Source organism: Nyctibius grandis, chromosome 6 (genome assembly GCF_013368605.1).
Source record: "Nyctibius grandis isolate bNycGra1 chromosome 6, bNycGra1.pri, whole genome shotgun sequence".
Taxonomy (NCBI): Eukaryota; Metazoa; Chordata; class Aves; order Nyctibiiformes; family Nyctibiidae; genus Nyctibius; species Nyctibius grandis.
Genome location: NC_090663.1, coordinates 18950829 through 18970563, shown reverse-complemented (window position 1 = coordinate 18970563; position 19735 = coordinate 18950829). Strand labels below are relative to the sequence as shown.

The 19735-nt window shown below is 40.8% G+C and overlaps 1 protein-coding gene across 1 annotated transcript in view; it reads right to left on the bottom strand.

The window, feature by feature from the left end:
• SLIT2 (slit guidance ligand 2) overlaps positions 1-4855 on the bottom strand; it is a 285421-nt gene extending 280566 nt beyond the window's left edge. The window contains 3 exon segments of the mRNA XM_068404267.1: positions 1450-1521; positions 2693-2764; positions 4609-4855. Coding sequence (XP_068260368.1) covers positions 1450-1521; positions 2693-2764; positions 4609-4784 — 320 coding nt within the window. The 5' untranslated portion in view covers positions 4785-4855.
• Positions 4856-19735: the final 14880 nt, after the last annotated feature.

Genomic DNA, 19735 nt, shown 5'->3' with positions numbered 1-19735 from the left:
CCAATATACCCCTCAGCAGGTGAAGCTGTACTAAACCCCTACACTTTGTACACAGTTTAAAACACATTGTAAAAAAATCACTGCATTAAGGCTGTTTTGATATGACTTCGAAAAAAAAATCTGACTATGCATTTCTAAAAGCAATCCATCTCATTAAAACTTATTCAAAAAAGGTTGCACTATATAATGACACTTTCAATTTTTAGGTCAAAAAGTTACTTTGTTTTATTTGAAAAAATGAGGTAGTTATCTTAAGTACATGATATTTCAACTATTATAGAAATATCATAATTACACTGGTGGTTACTAAGTCTCTTGCATAGCTTTGTCTATATGACCAACCAACCCATAATGGTTTGTGGGCTTTTTGTTGTAAACACATAGCAGCTGTGGATACAGAGCACAACTATAACAAGACAAACAGAATGTTTAGGCCAATGCTGCTTTTCAATAGAGTAAAGCAGAAATACCTTTATGAAGTTAAAGCAGCAGCAAAAGAAAAACTAAACAAGACCTCAGAGGCAAGCTTCAAGAAAAGGTGATACAATGAAAATGCAGCAACAGAAATGCCTGATAACAAAGAACACTAACATGAACATAAACATTAATATGGTGGCATTCATAGACTTTCCTAGCTCCAAACTGAAACTACATCCAACAGTCAGCATCTTGCCTTTAACCAGTCAGATGTTGTAAGTTGAACAATGCATTTTAAAAAATATTTTCATTTGAAAAAATGCAGCAAAATAAGAAAGCACATACTAAAAATTAAGCAGCTATTATAAAAAGCTAAACTGGTTCGGGAATTACTCATTTTCTATGCCCTACTGCAACCAAGCAGGTGTTTGCACTTCAACTTCACCAGACAAGATCCTCTCATCCTCACAGTATTCAATCTTTTTTTTTAAAGTTCAAATCCAATTAATTTTTGCAAGCTAACAGTTCATATTTTTTCTAAGCCTTTGTAAAAGTTTTAATCGTATAAAAATTGGAGTAGAATTAAATTACTGCTTTCATACTATGTAACAAGACAACACTTTATAACTAGCAGTTACTTCCAATAAGACATGGTATAAAACATCCAACATCTCCAAGATCAGCCTCTAACACTGTACCTCAGAGAACAGGCTTTTTTAGGTGTATTTGTGTTTAAAAAAGTCCTTGTGTATTCACGGGAAAGTGTTTGATAGTATTCAAGCTATTTCCTACAGACAATTGCAGTTTACACCCCAAATCTGGGCTGCTCATGAAACCTCCCCCCAGCCCGAGTCCCATACGTATTGCTTGAGAATTTCTTACTCCTCTTGTGTCTCAATAAGCATAGGTGTCCCAAGTTTAAAGAAATAATAATAAAAACAAAAAAAAAAAAAAAGAGGCCTGAGTACCTTAACACACAACTGATTCGATAAAAAGAAAAATTCCCATACATTTAGAATTAAAAATACTTACAGCCTCTCCAGTTCTTTTAAATCCTGGAATGCTCCTCTCTCGATAGTACTAATCTTGTTCTCCATGAGCTGACTGAAATACAGAAATTTTTATATGTAAGTTTTAATAGCTCTGAGATAAGTTGTTGTATTAACAGTAGTCATTTAAAGGCAACCACATATTATTAAAACAGTTATTGCAGAGTGACATCTATTTTAACCTTCTGGACCCCTGTTATCAACACTTTACATAGGCTCATATACCCAAAAGGGGAAAAATAATCCTCAGCAAAAGAAACAGGAATAGATATGACATTTGTTCATTTACTTTAAGAGGCCCAAGTTAAAACGTTACAGATATGCATACTTGCTGTGTGCACACACACACATACATCATTGCTCTTCGCCAAGTTATAAGACTACAGTATGACGGCGATATTAATCTCACATGAGAATAACAAAACAAAAATATTGAACTGTGGTGTTGGGAAAAAACATCAGGGAAAGATTGCACAGAGATTGTAATTGTAACAGTAGTTTTGTTTTGGAAAAAAATTTAAAAATACCACAACATGATATTCTGTTTCAGAGAGAAACGGAGAAGGATTTTATATGACTACTTGCTCAAATTAAATATCCTTAACAAATAAGCTACGTAAATTCTGCAGTATTTTAAACTTGGTATTAGATTTTTCCCCCAAAAAAAACAAAACCCCACAGAATTTTAAAAGCTTTGTAATGCTTGAAACAAAAACACTTACAAAAAAAACCCAAACAAAATAATTCTTTCCTTAAATTCACTGTTACGGTGTTTCCTTTTTGCCCAGAAACTGCAGAAAAGCAATAATCATCACCTGGGACTTGCTTTTAAATTCCGTAAACGAATAACTTTTTTTCTTAATGAATTCCCTTACACTTCAGGTTGAGAGTACCCATTTTCAGTGTAAACTATAAATTTTCCAACTGAAGTCACTCCCAACAGTTATTCAAACAATTTTAGCAACTCTTGCTTGTAAGCCACATGCCAAATTAAATCCTCAAGTTCTCATAACGTTAGGAGAGATTAAAATATTTTAAACAAATGATATTTAAGGCAATTGCTAACTTATTCATATCAGTGTATAACACATGGGGCAGGTAGCACAATAGTTAAAAAGTGATAACCCATCCAGTTTATAAACTGAAAGATTACTAGTTCAATGGATTTTATAGCAAACTGTAGCATCACTCCTAAAAGGTATTAGTGATAGAAAGAGAAAACTTACAGAACTCGAAGATGCCTTAGACCAGCAAAGTCGGTCTTGGTGATTCTTGTGATGTTATTTCCATTAAGATCCCTAAGAAGAATAATTTATAAACAGCAAAATTAAAACATTCAAAAGTTACTTTTAAATTGTTTTGTTTGTTTTCAGGGGCACAGCATTTTCAGAAACTAGGAGATGTAAATGAACCCAACAAACTATTCCTACAACTAACACTGTGTGAGTTCCTGATTTTCAACTGATTGAACGAAGATTTATCTTGAAAGTAGTAGTTTCAAACTTTGTAATAAGAGATCCTTACAAAGTCAGTTCTACCTGCCATTATAAAGCTCACGTTTATCTTTAACAATATAGAAGATTCAAAACTTGTCTCAACGTGGTTATAATTGCACTTAGAAAACCACTAAACCTACTATATACATGCTACAGTATTTGTCTGACTGTTACAAAAACTAATTAAGTCACTGAAATCAAGACAATTTTCACCATTTTTAAGCAACTTTCAGCTTTCATAGTATCACCACAAAGGCAGAATAGGGCTTAACTTCCTATAGCAAACATTCGCTTTCAAACAAACATAAGGTTGTTGGAGGGTATGTGATGGGAAACATTATTTTATGAAAACTAAGTTTTTCACTTGCTGCACAGGAAGCTATACTGACTGCAGAATGCAAAGCGTGCTCAGAAGCGACAGAAAACTGTATTTAGGCCCTACCATTCCTGTTCATACTTCAGCACTACTTTCTCTTCTGGAGTTATATGCCGCTTTTTCAAAACATTTTGGGGTCAAAATATAAACTTCCCTCAATTCTAATCACTACACATAAAACCAGGCTTCACAATTCCTGAGGTAAGCTATTAGGATATGGTATTACATGGAAACTACCCTAACAATTACAGTTCATTCCCAATGTACTCAGAAAAAAAAAAAAAAAAACAAAACTCTATTTTTTTTGTTTATGCTACATGTGGCCAAAATACCACTGTAAAGAAACCACACAAGTCTCAGCACAAATGTGCCCGATACTCTTCCTGAGTGATATTCATCATTCAAGACGTGTGTTCATAGACCAACATTTAAATGACTTGGAGAGCAAATAATAATGTGCTCACCTCTTCCACTCCTTAGACCTTCCTGAAAGGCAGCCTGATAGGATAGATAATCGACCACATGCTTGCTTTCGCGCAAGACTAGGAAATACCCTAGCCAGAGGGTACGCGAATGGTCTCAGGGAGCGGATGGGGGGAAGGGATCACAGTTAAGGCACAACTTAGTGCCGCGTGAGTGGGAAGAGGCTAAAACACCCCAGCGCGCCCTGGCCCAAAGGCAGACGCGGGCTTGCGCTGGGGCAGAGCCCCGCCGGGCTCCAGCTCCACGACAAGACAGCGGGCGGCAGCGCGCCCCGACCCGCCTCCCCGCGCGGGGCCACCGCAGCGGGAGTGAGCGCTGCGCGCCCGCGGAGCTCCGCCGCCCGCCCCGGGGCCTGGCTGCGCCCGCGGAGCGTGACGGGGCGCCGCGGCCCGGCTCTTCCCCCGCGCCTCGGGGGAAGAAAGCCGCAACAGCGAACTTTGCCGGGCGCCAGCAGGGAGAGAGGCCGCTCCGCCGCCGCCTCGGGGAGTCCCCGGGCCGCGGTGGTGCCCGCCCCGCCGCCCCCGCTCCCACTGCCCGCCGCGGCGGGAACCGCGCTCTTTACCGCGGCTTCCCGGGATGAAAGGCAGCGCGCCGGGAGCAGCGGCCACCTCTCCCGTGTCTCCGCGCATCGCCGTGAAACGGGCACCGCCAGCAGCAGGGAAAGGGAACAGAAACCTCCCCAAAGGGCATCGGGACCCCAAACCGGGCCGGCTCCGGGGGCCACCTCTGCCCCGCCGGGAGCCGGGGTCGAGGGGGCACTCGCCGCCACCCCGGCCGGTTTACTTACAGCCTCTCGGTGTTGCGGGGGATGTTCCTCGGGACGCCGCGCAGCGCCAGCCCGTGACAGTCCACGGTGCTCCCCGAGCAGGAGCACTGCGCCGGGCACGGCTGCGGCGCCACCTCGCCCGCCATCGCCAACAGCAGCCCCAGGGACAGGGTGAGCTTCCCCCAGCCGCACATCATCACCGCCCGCTGCCGTCCGGCCGGGGCCCGCTGGCCTCGGCCCCGGGGAGGCGCGGGGCGCGCCGCCCTCCTCCTCGCCGCGGGGAGCGCTCGGGCAACTTTCAGGGTGCGCAGAAAGCGAAGTCCTTTCTATCCAAAGCCAAGCCAGGAAAACAACCCCGGCAAAGTGCGGTGGGTGGCACCGATCCGCCGCTGAAGGCAACTTCGCTGGGAGGGGGGCCGGGCCCGGGCCCTCCCTCGCGAGCCCGTCGGGTGGAGGCGGCACTCGGGTCTCCTCTTCACACGCTCCCTGCGAAGGCGAAGCAAACCCACGGGCTCAGGGTACGGCGGAGTTGGGCTGGCTCCTTATCTTCTTCCTCGCCCCTTTCAAAGCCGTGACTCCCCTTTGAGCCCCCGGCTCGAGGCCGCGGAACTCCGTCCGCCCAAACGGCGCGCTCTTCTTCCGCGGCGGCCGGCGCAGCGCAGCAGCCGCTCCCACGCGCGTCCCCCGCCGCGGGCCGCTCACAGCCCCACGGGGGGCGGCGGCGGGGCTGACACCGCGCACACACCGCCCTGCCAGAGGCGCCTCAGCAAATCATACCCCTCTCGCAGGCATTCATCAAACTGTCTCACGGAAGGAGGAGGGAGGGGAAAAAAAAAAAAAAAAGTCAAACACACAAGATGATGTTGGGCTTGGCTTTCCACCCCCCGCGCCCCCTCCTGCTTTAAGCTCCCAAGCCAAGTTTAGCAGGAAAGGGCTGGTCCTAGAGCACGATAATAATAAGCAGCTCGAGAAGTGATTCGTTGCCCTGCTGGAATGGAGTTCATCCACGACCTCCTTCTCCTCGGTGACAGATCACAGCTATAGATCCTCCTGTGATCCGGGGAGCACGGCGAGACAGACCGGATAACAAGCGGTGTGCGGCCAGCGCGGGAGGGGTGGGGGGGTGCGTTATTCTGCTCCCCGTGGTCTCCCGGATACCGTGGCTTTGCTGCGGCAAAAGCACCTGATGGGAAAGGTGGGGACTGCTCAGTCCTTCCAGGTGAGGCCAGTTCAGCAGCTCCTGGGGTTGCTGCAGGAAAGGGAGCAACTTTCCTCCTCTCCCGGTGCCCGACAAGGTACAGCGCCTCAGGAAGGGTTTGCGCCCCTTCCCCCGATCCCGCCGGTGCACCTGAGCTGTCGGTGCTGGTGCCGAACAGCCCGGCCCAGCCCTCGGCTCCCTGGCGGCGGCGCTGCTCCGGCGCAGAGGGAAACGGCGGAGAGGGCGGGGAGGGGAGGAAGCGGGAGAAGGCAGGCGACACGCCGGCTCCTTCCCTCGCACCCCGAGTCTCTTCGCTTGAACAATAGGATGGCACCGCCGCACGCAGGCCGGCTCTCCTCCCCGCCGCAAGGTGCCTGCCGCCGCCCGCGGAAAGTGCTCCCCGAGAGCGGCCGCCAGCCGAGCCGCCGCACTCGGCACCTCGCCGAGAGCTCCCCACGCGGCCGCACGCCGCCGCTCCCCTCACCCGGCGCGGCGGCGCCCCTCACCCTGCTCCCACAGAGCCGGGAGCACCCCACACGCCGCCCTATATAGGGGCGGTGGGGCCGCACCTCCCCGGCCCCGCCCGCAGCGGCCCGCGCCGCGCTCACTGGCTGCGCCGCCGCCCGCCCCGGCCCGGCCCGGCCCGGCCCCGGCCCCGGCCCGGCGAGCGCGGGGGCCGCGCGGCCACAGCAACAATGAATGAAAGTTGGGGGAGCGCGGAGGCGGAGGCGGCGGTGGGCTGGAGGAGGCAGGTCCCCTCCCGGGGGAGGCAGAGTCTCCCCCTGGGGGAGCGCGGCGGAGCTCCCCCCTCTATCTCCCTCCCCCCGCCCTACCGCACGGCGCGTGGAGTTGTTGCGCGGACTTTCTCCCGCAGCCGTGGCCTGCGGGTGTCAAGCGCTCCGGGAGGGAGAAAGGAGTGGAGAGAACGGGGCCGGGGTCCGCCGCGGTGCTGGTGTGTGTGTTTTGCCTGGAGAGGGAGGTGGGGCGGAAACGTCGCCCGCGGCACTTGTAAATATCTCGGACGTCTCACCGAGGGTCTTGTTTTCTGTTCTGTGCAGCAGTCGCTACGGAGAGAGAAGGAGGATTTTCTTGGCGTTTCCTTCGGTTGCAGTTCTAGTGTGAAACACGCTGGAATCTCTCATAAATTATTTTCTAAAATAAAATAAAATGGGCAAGTGTTATTCCATACGTTAAAATATGTCAAGTAGCGACACTGACGCTGCTGTTCTCCTTTAAAAAACAACTTCCATTTCAAAAAATTGTGTTCTAAATACACACAATGTTTCTGATAGATTTTCCTGAAGTGTTGTTTATTATCTATGCATCTTCAGCATTCTTGGGAAAATGCTAAATGCATCAGGCTCTTAACTAAATTTTAACTGACTCTAGTTTTCCTTGCTTGTGAATTCAGTTCCATGCGATTTATAACAGCTCTTGAGACCCCAGTAGTAGGTGAAAGTGATTTGTCTTTCATAGATGGCAACCCCCAGCAGGGATGACTAAGCCTTCAGCAAGGTGTAGTTTGGAAATGCTCAAGGGAGTCCGTAGTTTCTTCCATATGGCTGGGTCCAGCTGAGTTTCTTCATCCCTGGTGTCTCCGCTGCACAATACCCGCAAGAGTCTTGCTGTCTCTTCTTGCCTGTTACCAAGAGGACAAATTCTGTTCTCAGAAACACTATTCTAGATCCGAGTTAATTTGCTGAAGTTGGAAGCCAGCAAAGTTACTCCTGACTTCTCTTAATAGAATGTGAGCCAAAATTAAAATTGCTAAAAATGTACACACCTACAAAAACCTGGTTTATTTTTTGATACATTTATTTAGACAACGTCCAGTAAATATGTTTCTTGCACTGTTTTCAAATGCTGATAATGGCATCTTGGGTCTTACAGAGACGCAGAGGTATTCCAGGTTTAGATTGATGCAGGAAGGAGAATTCAGTGACTGTTAAGGGGAATACATCAGGTTCTATGTAAAAATGCTTTTCACTCTTTTCTCCTGATGATTGTTTTAGGTCTTTACAAAGGATTTAGAAAGGATTTTGCAACTTTCTAGCAAGCAACAGGAAAGAAAAAAAGAACTTAATCGAACATACTGCTTTCATGCCTCTACTAAAATCCTTTATCTTATAACTCCAGGCAGCGAAAAAACAGAAAATACAAATGTTAACCATTCCGTATTTTCCATTATTTGTTTCAAGTACCAGCAATGTGCCTAGTGCTGTGGAAGACACAAAGAGAAGAAATAATAAATCTTTTTTATATAGTAATTCTCAGAAAATCTGAATCAATTCTTAAAGTGTTAAATGTTGCTAAACGACTATGCAGAGCTGATTCAAAATCTAAACTGGTCTTAATTTAATATACTTTATTTTCAAAGAGAAGTATACTAAGTACAAGGAAGATCAATTTTTATTCCTGTTTGGGAGGTTCATTGATTTTTAACATACCCACCTTTGAAGCATACTTTTCATTCATTCAGATTGATTTTTCTGAGTGTCTTGCCTGCCAGCACATTGAAACTCTGTCTTTGTGATCCAAACTCTTTAATGGGAGAACTCCCAATGGCTGAAATTGTCTAAGGACAAGGCCTTCTGTCATATACGATATACTGTCACTGCTGGAGTACGAACCTTGCCCTGCGGAGTACCCTGTGGCTGCCTCAGTTGCCTGCAACGTGAATTCTAAGCCACTTCCAAAGTTATAAGGGAAAATATTCCCACAGAGGAAGAAGCTGGGGAAAAATTATAACAAGATACATTAAAAGAAAAGCAATTAGAAACATTCATCAATGGAAGAGCAAAAATTTTCTTACAGCTGTTTCAGAAAATACTGACAGCAGCTAAAAGCAGTTTTCTGTTCTCCAGATTTCATTGTACAACATTCCACCCTTTGGAAGATAATCTAAAGGGATACTCAAAAAAATAAGAAGATCAGAACTATTACCATAAGGAGATCAAAGTCAATAATAACAGGTAACATCTTCAGAACAGGATCCAGAACATCAAAATAGAAAAAGCTGCGACTCACAATTAAAGTTGATAACAGTGACTATGGCTGAGCACAAAGCTACATGCTGTGTAGATACATCTGAGAGAAATCTGTATCAGCCCTATGAGCATCACTATAGCTTTATAAGAATGGTATGCCTGAAAGACACTTAACCAAATGACTCATCAATTTGTAAATAACTGAAGATAATAAAGTGATAGAAAAATGGCTGATAGAGGTATATCAAGAATAAACAGTATAAACTAACGTCCTTCTTTGACAAGGTAACTAGCTTTGTGGGTAAGGGGAAAGCATGACAGATGGTGGTATTAGCAGGTCATTTGCCACCACGCACATTAACGTTCTTCTAAGCAATCTACTTAAATACAGTCAAAATCTAATTGCTGGAACATGGACACTTAACTGAGTAATGTTAAGTGTCTGAGTAAAAAAAATCCCAAACCCTACATTCAGAGTATGGTTGATAGTCTGGGAGTGTATAGAAAGTAGACTCTTTTAAAAAGCTGTTAAGACTATTTTGCCACTGAATGATTCCATTACTGATTGAAAATTATGTGTAACTATTAACGGATGACACCAGAATGGAAAGAGATGTAAGGAGTTTGCAAGGCAGAACCACAATTCAGAATTATTTTGATAAACTGGAGAAAACACATGAAATTAGTAAATCTTAAGGACCACACAAACATAACATTGCATTCAAAAAAGAAATTCAAATGCATAAATACAAAATGACTATCTGGGCAGCAGCACTCCAGAGAAGGATATGGAGATGAAAATATATCATCTTAAATCTATGATAAAGGAGATTCCATTACAAAAGGCAAACATCATTCTGATGAGGTACGTATTACATAAGGGAAGTAAGCATTCTTAAATGCTTACCAATTCCTAAAGCTCCATAAAAGCATTTGTCAGCTTTTATGAGTAGGATAAAGCGTTCAATTTTGGACACCGTTCCTAAAATATGCTGTAAATAAAACAGAGAAACTCCAGAGGACAAAACTAAGAATAAAAGTTTTAATAAATATGAACTATGAAAAAAATTTGAAAAAAGTGCATTTGCCTGGTTTAAAAACAAACACACACACACATCCCCCCAAAAAAAAACAGAAAATAGAGAGACACAATAACACTTCCCAGAATTAAAATGTGTCTGTAAGCAGCGCAGTGGTCAGTTAATATTCACAACCAGTAAAGAGCTTCATTTTCAGGAAGGAAGGTATATGAATCAGAAAAGCTGGTAGTAAAGAAGGCTGTGAAACCCAAAAGGCGATATCGGTCTTTGCTTCATCCCCTGCAAGCCAAATTTTTACTGGAAATTTTAAAACAGATTAAACACATACTAGATAGGAATTATCCAGGTGTGCTACATACAGTGTCCGAGTAGGGATATTAGCTAATTGGCCTTTCAGGTTCTTTTTAGCTATGATTTTCCATGGGCTGTTAAATAAGTAGCCTTCTAGCAGTAATATTCATTGTCAAACAGGACATCTGGCTGTGTGTATTAGTTGCTTATTATTTATTGTCACGTATTTATAATTCAGGATAATCCAGCACTTCCAGTCAGAATTGTGCTAGGAAGTGGAGTAGTACAACAAAAATAGGATCACAACCCCCTGGCTTTTCCTTTTTAAGTAGACATGATGTATGAAAGGTAGAGGGAAAGTAATACAATTTTTTAAAAACTAGCAACTAAGTCCTTTTGTCTATCAAGCTACTGTGAAATTTGTTGGCTATTTACCTGAAAGCAAGCGAAGATCTTGTGGAACAAGCAATGCAGAGACGATGCTAGCATTCAGATCAGAACAGAGGAGGAAGATTGTGCCATGATCAGTGCAAAAGAAGCCCTGAGGAGAACCTGAGCAACAAGCTAACATCACGTACACAGTAAAAGAGGGATGGGGAAATAAAAAAAATGTAGGAAAGAAAAAGGAAGCTGGAGAAAAATAGGGACATACAGGGAGAACAAAAAGCATGAACTTGCAACAGAACAATAGGGAAACCATGTATTGCATTGCTGAATAAGCATGAAAGAAAAGGACGTCTCCATAAGAATCTATTACAACACAGACACAAAGGGATAGGTGAAACCCACTGGAAACTGGTTAAATATTATTTAAATAGTATTCTGCTTTTAATCCTTCCAAACATTTGCTACTTGTGACAGTCTCATTGGACTAATCCTGGCCTGTATTTTCTGAGCTTTAACTGTTTTGATATTTCACAGTGTGCTACGGCCTGAAGAACAACTTGAAAATCATAAGTGTATCCACACAATATTTTAGCCCAAAGAAGATTTTAGTAAGTTGCTAGCTATCTTCTTTAGCTGTTAGCTAGCCAAGTGTCAAACAGGTCTGAAATGCCTCCAAATTAAATACAAGATTAAAGCAAACTTTAGCTGGCAGGAAGGGGGTATAGGACCATGTCTGTGTTTGTACAACTTCTCCAAGGGAGCTAAAGATCAAACTTCTTGACTTCTCTGAAACTACACCCATAATAAACGTTACAACTGGTAGTAAATATTTCAGAAATGTATCCTTAATCTAAAGCTGAGGGACCTGAGGTTTATCCAATATCAAAGGGACACTATCAAATTTTTAAGTCATGGATTTCACACATGTAAAACCTTTAGGCTCCCGTGGAGCTACCAAGAGTCTCACAGTGCTTTACCATAAAGTATGATTCAAAATTTATTTGAAAAATTTCCTGGGTTTTAGGAGCTGAAAATGAAAACCTTGAATCACTCCATTATCATTCTATTGGAATAGAGTAGATTTATTCCTGTTTCTCAAATAAGTGGAACTTCAAGTACACCATGAAGATCTGTTGTATAGCAAGATTCTCATTAGAATTTACCCCTTTATGAAAAATATTTACAATACCTCATGGCTAGATCTAGAAAAATCTGAGGAGGGAGAAAATGGAAGTGTCGGAGCTGGGTGAACACAGTCATTGCATGACCCAGACTATGTGCACTATTTTTTTCAGGTTCTATTTGCTTCACTTATGCTTAGATTTCACATGGCAACATGGGATTATTTCAAGATAGCTAGGCTAAATTTTGTTCATGCTTCCTAGTAAATTAAGGAGCTGTATGAAAGGCTGCCAACCAGCAATAGTCATGTGACACTACATACATTGATAAATCTACCTAATCTGTATTAAGAAGATGAATTTCCAAAGAATAAACAATCAGGATACTGAAACTTAAAGGGAGAATGCAAGTGCTTTGTCAGAGAAAACCAAAAGAAGATAAACTGGTCTAACATTGCCAATCTTTTCCCCAAGTTCTTATGTGAAATATAAATCAATTAATTTCATTATTTACCTGAAAGCCAGATTTAAGTGTTTTATAGTCACTATTTATTATGGTATATCTTCACCTACCCGTAAAAGTCTCACAATTTGTGCTACGGTCTTTAACCCTTACCAGTGACCTCTCTGGTGCTATCAAATATAGAAAATCTGAGAGCTGTTCTATATTCAACACTCCTATGACATAGATTAATGAACACACTATATTACTTATCTTGCATGGGGTGGCACAAGGGACCTCATCCATCTCAAGCAGTTTAAGAACTTTATCATTTCAACTAAAAAAACGCTTTTGTAATTTATGAGGATTTTGTACTTCAGAATCCTAACTCCTAATTTAGTGTGTGCAAATTCTTAGGAATTCATTGCACTTTAGAGTAAAAGGGATTATTCAGATTACTGAGTCTGACATTTTGCATGAGACAGACCACTGAAGATGATATTTCTTCATGAAGGCTGATAATTTCTGCTAAGATAATCATATCCTTGCAGGGTGGAGGATCTAGTCTCTTACCATCAACAGCAACCAGGAAAACTCGATCTTTAAACAATTTGGTTTTGGCTTCATTTTGGCTATTTGCAAACAGAAACCTAATTTTCACAGCAAGCATAGTCATGCTATCTTACACTCATTTGTTTCAGTGTTAATGTCTGGCCTTTAACTTAAATTGATATTTTCCTTCCCTGGGCATTGCCGCCCAGATGTAGTTCTAAACAGAGAGCATATCAGCATATCCTTTCTCACAACTTTTATTTTGTCAGGCTTCCCCTGTTGTAACTGAATCTGAGGATAAAACGGCATTACTTCTTGAGATTAACTGTTGCCTATTCCGTCATTACAACTTGCAACTTGCTTTCACTGACGTCTAGCAGCAGAAGTAGAACACTTGTTCCTGGCACAGGGAATGAGCTGCAATGTTTTTTTTTAATCTTTTCATAATGACCTTTCCAAGTCTTTCTCAGCTTCTCTTCAGGCTTTTGTAGAAACATATCTGTCCCAACATAATTGGAAAGGATTTCTCCAGGTTCACCCCATGGTGGTGAATATCACTGAAGACTTAGAAAACAATAGATTTTGGATTTTATATAGTTTTTCCCTCCCTTTCAGGATCCATGGATCCCTTTCCAGGATCCAAATGGATAAATTTGATGATAGTAGAAATTTTAAATTGACATGGCTGGTTCTCTTAAATAAAAGAAAAAGTGGAAAACATTGTGAGTAATCATGGGCAGTCTTTGTGTCATTCCCCTTTGCCTCTCTGTGAGGGAAAATTGAGTCAGTTCACTGTTAACTCTTCTGTTGGCCATACCAACGAAACCAGAGCTGCAGTGCTTTCTGTCCTCTCTCTGAAGACTCCATTCCACAACAACAACAACAAAATCTAGTTTGAAATCTTTCAGTACATATTTCAGTTGAAATAACTCTACCCACACTGGTCTTGCCAGAACCTAACATTCGTTTGAGGTTTGTAGAGTATATATCTTGTGAGAGGAGACAAGAAAATTTGGTTTGTTGAGGGTTTTTGTTTGGAGAAATGAAGGAGAGGCTGCTTGTAAAATGTCTGGGTTGATAAGGATACTTCGAGTGCTGAGATCTCTCAAACTCTTCTGGCGGATTTCCTGGAAGAAAAAATTGTTATAACCTTCTTTTTTATAAACATGAAAAACTGCCTAGCTCATATTATTTTTGTTATGTATGTGTTCTTTATTTTTGTTTCTTCATCACCACATAGGATGGGATAATGTATTTCTATTGTATCTGATTAGGATTGAAACTGTATCAGTCCTAGAGAGAACATTGCTGAATCTTTGTTTTCCACTTATTGCTTAAAAATGAGTATGTGAGAACAAATTTTTCCTGAAAGGAAATGGTTTCTCTCTGTAGATAACTTAAAAGACATTTTCTAGAGAAATAATATTTAGCAATAAAAGTTGGTAGGTATTTTCAGCTGTTTATATTCTATTCATAAACAAATTTTGACTCATTAGACACAACCTTTGAAGAACAATGGTTTAATAGGAACATGAAATATATTCCTCCTAGTCATGTTGGTGACTGTTTTTACCAAAATATTTTTGCCTCTCACTCTCCTGTTGTTTTTGTGTACCTGACACTTTTCTCTGTTGTCTGAAAACACAACAGACAAGCAACAGGGAAGACTTTATTGTGGAAGCAGTTCCACTAGGAAAGGGTTCTGGAAAGGAGCAGATTCTCTAAACAGAGCAAGAGGGTGATCTGCAAATATTTATTTTAAAACAAGTAACGTTAAGGATGCATGCCCTTTAACATTTGTATCTTGGATTATTGAACAGCTTGTATTCAAGAGGAATGAAGAAGACTCAAATGTCCTGCAAAGGACGGTAAGATGCCCAAGAAGAGGAACTGCCAGTCCGGCATTCAGCTTTTCTGAAAAAATTGTGTGAGTATAAGAGAAAGGATCAAGGCCTTTTTTTTTGCTACTGTTCCCTCTCCATTATACCTGCTGGAGAGAAGTGAAGACACTAGAAAACAAAGACTACAGGGGAGATGCAAGGCAGAAATAGATACCTTTGTTTCCCAACGGAAAGGGTACAAATGGTGATTTGTATTTCTGAATTGTAGAATTTTTCACTACCCAAATCTCCATTGCTAACAGCATACGTTAGGTTATGGAGTACAAGTTTCACTGCAGACTTTTAGAATAATACATAATGAAAGATATTTAGCCTGTCCATATTGCATATTAACATTTTTCCACAGCTGTAGCAAGAATCGTGAAGCTAATTCTAAGAAAACAGAGTAGTGTGAAGATGAAAAGAGACAAGGAAATTTTTTCAGATGAACAGTTCTCTCACTGGAAAATGTAGTTTCTGATTAACAAATGGTGTTTGGGAATTCAAGATGATTTTTTAAGCAGTGCTCACTGAAATAACAAGTGATTTTTTTTAGTTGAAAATTTTATTTTGACATGCTGAAACCTAAATATTTTGGATTTTAATTTGAAATTATGATTAGCTGCCTGGTTTTTTTTTTAACATAAAAAGCATCAGAAAGCAAAATCCTCACACTGACCCAAATTTTCACATGAAATATCTTCCCCAGTTTTGGTATAGTCACTGAACTCAAAATTAATTAGTCACATAAATCCAGTCTCCAGTTTCCTGAGGTATCTATAAGCAGAACCTTTGGATAATAACTGGGATAAGTATGTAAAGAAGGAAGTTTTTGCTGTGTTAATGGTGGGAGCTTGTAACAGTCACCTAGGGTGAAAGTCAGAAATGGATAAAGATCTTCAGCCTTACAAGAAAGTTTACTACTGAGAATTGTGTGATCTTAGTATAGATTTCCACTAGTACTGGGAAGAACCAGATATTCCTGAATGCAACAGGCAGCAGATTTCATCATCAAACAATTCCTGAATCACCAAGTCATGATTCTACTGGTTTAGATTTGTTTGCTATTTTATGAAATATTTCTAGAAAAAAGGGTCATAGAAAATAAAACCAGATTGAATGATTGATTCCTTTAAACTTAAATGAAGAGAAACAAAAACAAATGCATAAGATCATTTGATATATTCAGAAAAGTAGTTTCTGACCCCAGTTGATCTGCAAATTCTGATTCCTTAAAGAGAAGGCGGCTTGAAATTGCGTTAAGTGAATATCTTAGTTTTGATCTGTATTCCAAGGATGTAAGAATGACCGAGGACAATGGTTTCGGATCCAAACTTCTGAATAAGCACCAGAAAAAACATAAGATGAAAGCAGAGATGTCAGACTAATATGTTTTATAATTCTCAACTAAGAGTAAAATGTTTATATCAATCAAAAAAAAGATGAGAGAAAGGAGTGGGATTCCACTTAGAGTGAGGTGAAACAATATATTCAAGATATACTTGAAAAAAGACCACATTGTCTAGGCTTGTACAAGCTTGATCATAGAGAAAAGGTTAACACAGGTATCAAACTAGACATTTAGGTACACATAAGAATTTAGGATATTAGAAAAAAGAAGCAGAATGATTATGGAACCACAATTCACTGTGAAGAAAAAAAAACAGATAAGATTCAAAGACACATTGAAAAGGTCATTTGAAAAAATTTTTATATTCCTTGCCAGAATAAGATTATCAGACTATTTCTGTGTCTTAACTTACTTCTAAGGGTAACTTGCAGGCGAACCTAAAGAATACTTAATTTTTGCCAAAGTGGATTATAAGTAGTTTTGGCAATTTGGGATAAGAAAATGAAGATTCTTTCATCCACTTGAAATTGCAACTTTTTATTTATATTTTTTTTAGGTGAGAACGGAGGGTTTAAACAGACTTTCTTCAGTGTTTCAAAGACTAAGATACTTGTATAGCTCTAAACACAGGAATACTTTTGTTGAAATCTACAGAGATTCTACCTTTTTAGCTGAAAATATAGACAAATCTGATTCCTCTTACGTAGGATTACAGATCATGGGATAATTTCACTCATCATTTGAAATACTCCATTGTCCTGATAACATGGGTACTATTCACCAGAATTCAGTTATGCAAAACAATGTGTCTCATCTGAAATATACCACTTGCACCAGCCCAGTGGGCCTGATACTAAGGCAGAATATTAATTCAGTTCTGAGTAAGAGGCTCCTTTTCTGGTTCTCCTGCTAACATCCACAGAATCATAAATATTCTGCAACTGTCTTTGTAACAAATAAGAACATAACTCATATAAAGTACAAAAGAGGATTTTAACAACTTGGAAAGAAATACTTCAGGTTTCTCTTGATAAGTGTGTAAAGATTTTACAATTAAAAGCAAGTACAGATTAACCATACAGTTTGTTTGCAAAACTTCTTTGCCACATCAATGTTTAGCTCTCTATTAACAGTGATGGGGAATTAAGAGAACTTCACACCTACATTTGAAACAGGAAGAAAGGTGTATGAAATACAAGAGATTTTTTACTGTGTATAAACAGCAAATTAAACACTACAAAGTATTTGCTCCCCTAATACCATTTTTAACCATTTCTGTGAAGGCTGACTTCCCCAGAACCAGTCTTTGGACTTCTGCAAAACAAATAATTCCTTGGATCAGGACTTAGCTTAGTAGAACAAGAGTGAGACAGACTTGAGAAATTATTTTCAAACTGCTAAGAGTCCCGGATTATTTCAGCCTGGAAACTCCATTTTACCACCTCTCTCACTCTCATTTTGCAACCTCAGCCATACTAAATAATTTCCTCAGGCTAATAAATGCTGAATTTATACGGCAGTCTTCACGTTGATCCTCCTCTCAATAGTGTAACTGCTGCTCTTGCAGGGGCCTGCTGGGTTGTTGTGGTTTCTCTATCCTACTGTGGGTTTTATGTATTTAAACATGCTGGTTTCTTGTATTATTAAAGTCTCTCATTGGGGCAATATTATTGTACAGGAGTGTTGATTTAGAGAGAAGCCTTTCTGAACACACAAATTCACTGTCAGTAGCCATCAGAAGGCAGAATAAAGTATTTGACACTTTGTAGTCAATTTGAATGCAATACTCTGATATTCTATCTTCCCAGAAAACCTCAGTGGGACCCATGAATGATAGATCATCAGTACAGAGGTTAACAGATGGAAAAAAACCCATACTTGCAATAAGTAGTATCTGAATCATCACATATACTTTTTTGTTCGAAGTATAGGCAAAATCTCCAGTGCCTCTGTTACTTCAGTCCTTGGGGTATATGTATTGTGATAATAAAAGCAAAGGCATTCTCCGCAGGGCTCCACTTCTTTCAGTACACAAAATAAGTACTATTTAGTTGATGATAAACAGTATTTTGCTTTTCCTATATCGTTCGTTGTGTGGTCAGCTGTATTTCTCAGCCCCCGTGTTTTTTTTGTATGTACACTAATCATATCCTATACTGAAAACAAAATGGTGAATTTTGTCCTGAGTTTTCACACGTTGCTTGTTGCTCTGGCATCTGATGCACTTCATAAATATTTACAACAACTATATGAGAAGCCATTATTTAATCATTATTTTATATGCACAAAGCAATTAAGTTTTCACTAAATCATAGGTGCCCAACTTGAGATGCCTATGACCCAAAGTTTTAGTCATTAGTATTATACAGCTTCTGCTCCACATTGTCTGTAGTTGGTTGCAGTCTGACACAAGATATCAGCCCCTCTTTCCATTTAGAGGCTCAGAATCTCAGGGGATAAGTTTTACAGCAATCCAGTGCTGTCTGAGGGATAAAAAAGCAATTTTTCAATGACTTATCATGTCTGACTCCCACTCAGATTCATACAGAAGAAGATATATGTTCTTGGCTTGCCTCTGACAAGGTCTGCTCCCACCAAGACTGAAATTCAAGACAACTCTTCAAATCATAGATGACAAAGTTTTTAAAAAGAGATCAAGCTCTACTACCTCCTCCCCCCATGAAAAAAAAGGGGGGAAAAAATAAAAAAGGAAAGAGAAAAGCCACAATCCAAAATCCTGAACCACTTTGAAGCTGCTCCTAAAAACGAAGTGTGAAATAGTCCCATAGAGTTTCTGTTTGGTGGCTGGAGTCTGGCAAAGTTTATAAGTCAGTGTGAAGAAGACCTTGTAATGATGGATGGTACCACCATCCCTGCCTGTAATATAAAAAGTATAGTCAGTGTTCACTTCTACTTATATAGAAAACTCTTTTCCTTTTCCAGAAACTTCAACGTGCTGTTCCACAACTAATCATGGTACTAATCTAAATTTCATTCCTGTGGAGAAGTGACCTACCTCATTCTATCTTCATCCATTTTTTGGTTTCCTTTTGCAAGCTGTCCTGGAAAAAGAGTGTGGATACAGCTGAGAGAGCAAAAGGGCACCAAATTGCTGAACAGAAGTGAGTAATTAGACTTCAAGTGAAAGAGGATATGTAGTGTGAAAGAGATCATTGCTTTTGCTTATAAATATAAATTATCCATTTTCTCTGTAGCTTCAAAAACAATGAGATTAAGTCCTTGGCTGTCATGACTGATAAGGAAGGAGTGACATTAGGACAGAACAAAAATAAGAACTAAATAACTGGAAGAGAGACCCGAGAGGTAGCTGGAAGAGGAGATGGGCAATTTTTTTTTAATCAGGCTTTCTAGCATAAAAAAAAAGCATAGGAACTAATTGCTTAGCTGAGGAACTGACTAGCATGAGAGAAGAAAATAACTGAGCCAAGTGTTATGCAGCTGTAGGAGATGCAGTGAATAGGCTGCTCTCGTCCATTAACTCTCTTTTGGCCTCTTCCAGTTACACTTCATACAGCCCATTTCAAACAAACCGAAGTCAGCAAACCATGTAAGCAAATGCTTAAGTTCATTTTTATTCTTAATTTAATGAAGATTACACAACATTGAATAAATATTATGCAACGTACTTCTATTTCTCATACTTCAATGTAGTTCTTATCTGCTTGGCTTAACAGGAGTGTTTCGGGGTTGTAACACAGAAGGATGTAAACTCATGATGGAGTCAATTCTTGGCTTCACTGAAGCTGCTGGTAAAACTCTCGTTGTCTTTCATGGGAATAGGATTTCATGACAGTACTTAGCTTAATTTCTAGCTGTTGTTTACATTCATGTGCCTTTGAAACATTTCACCAGTATAGAAATCTCCTATAAAACAATTC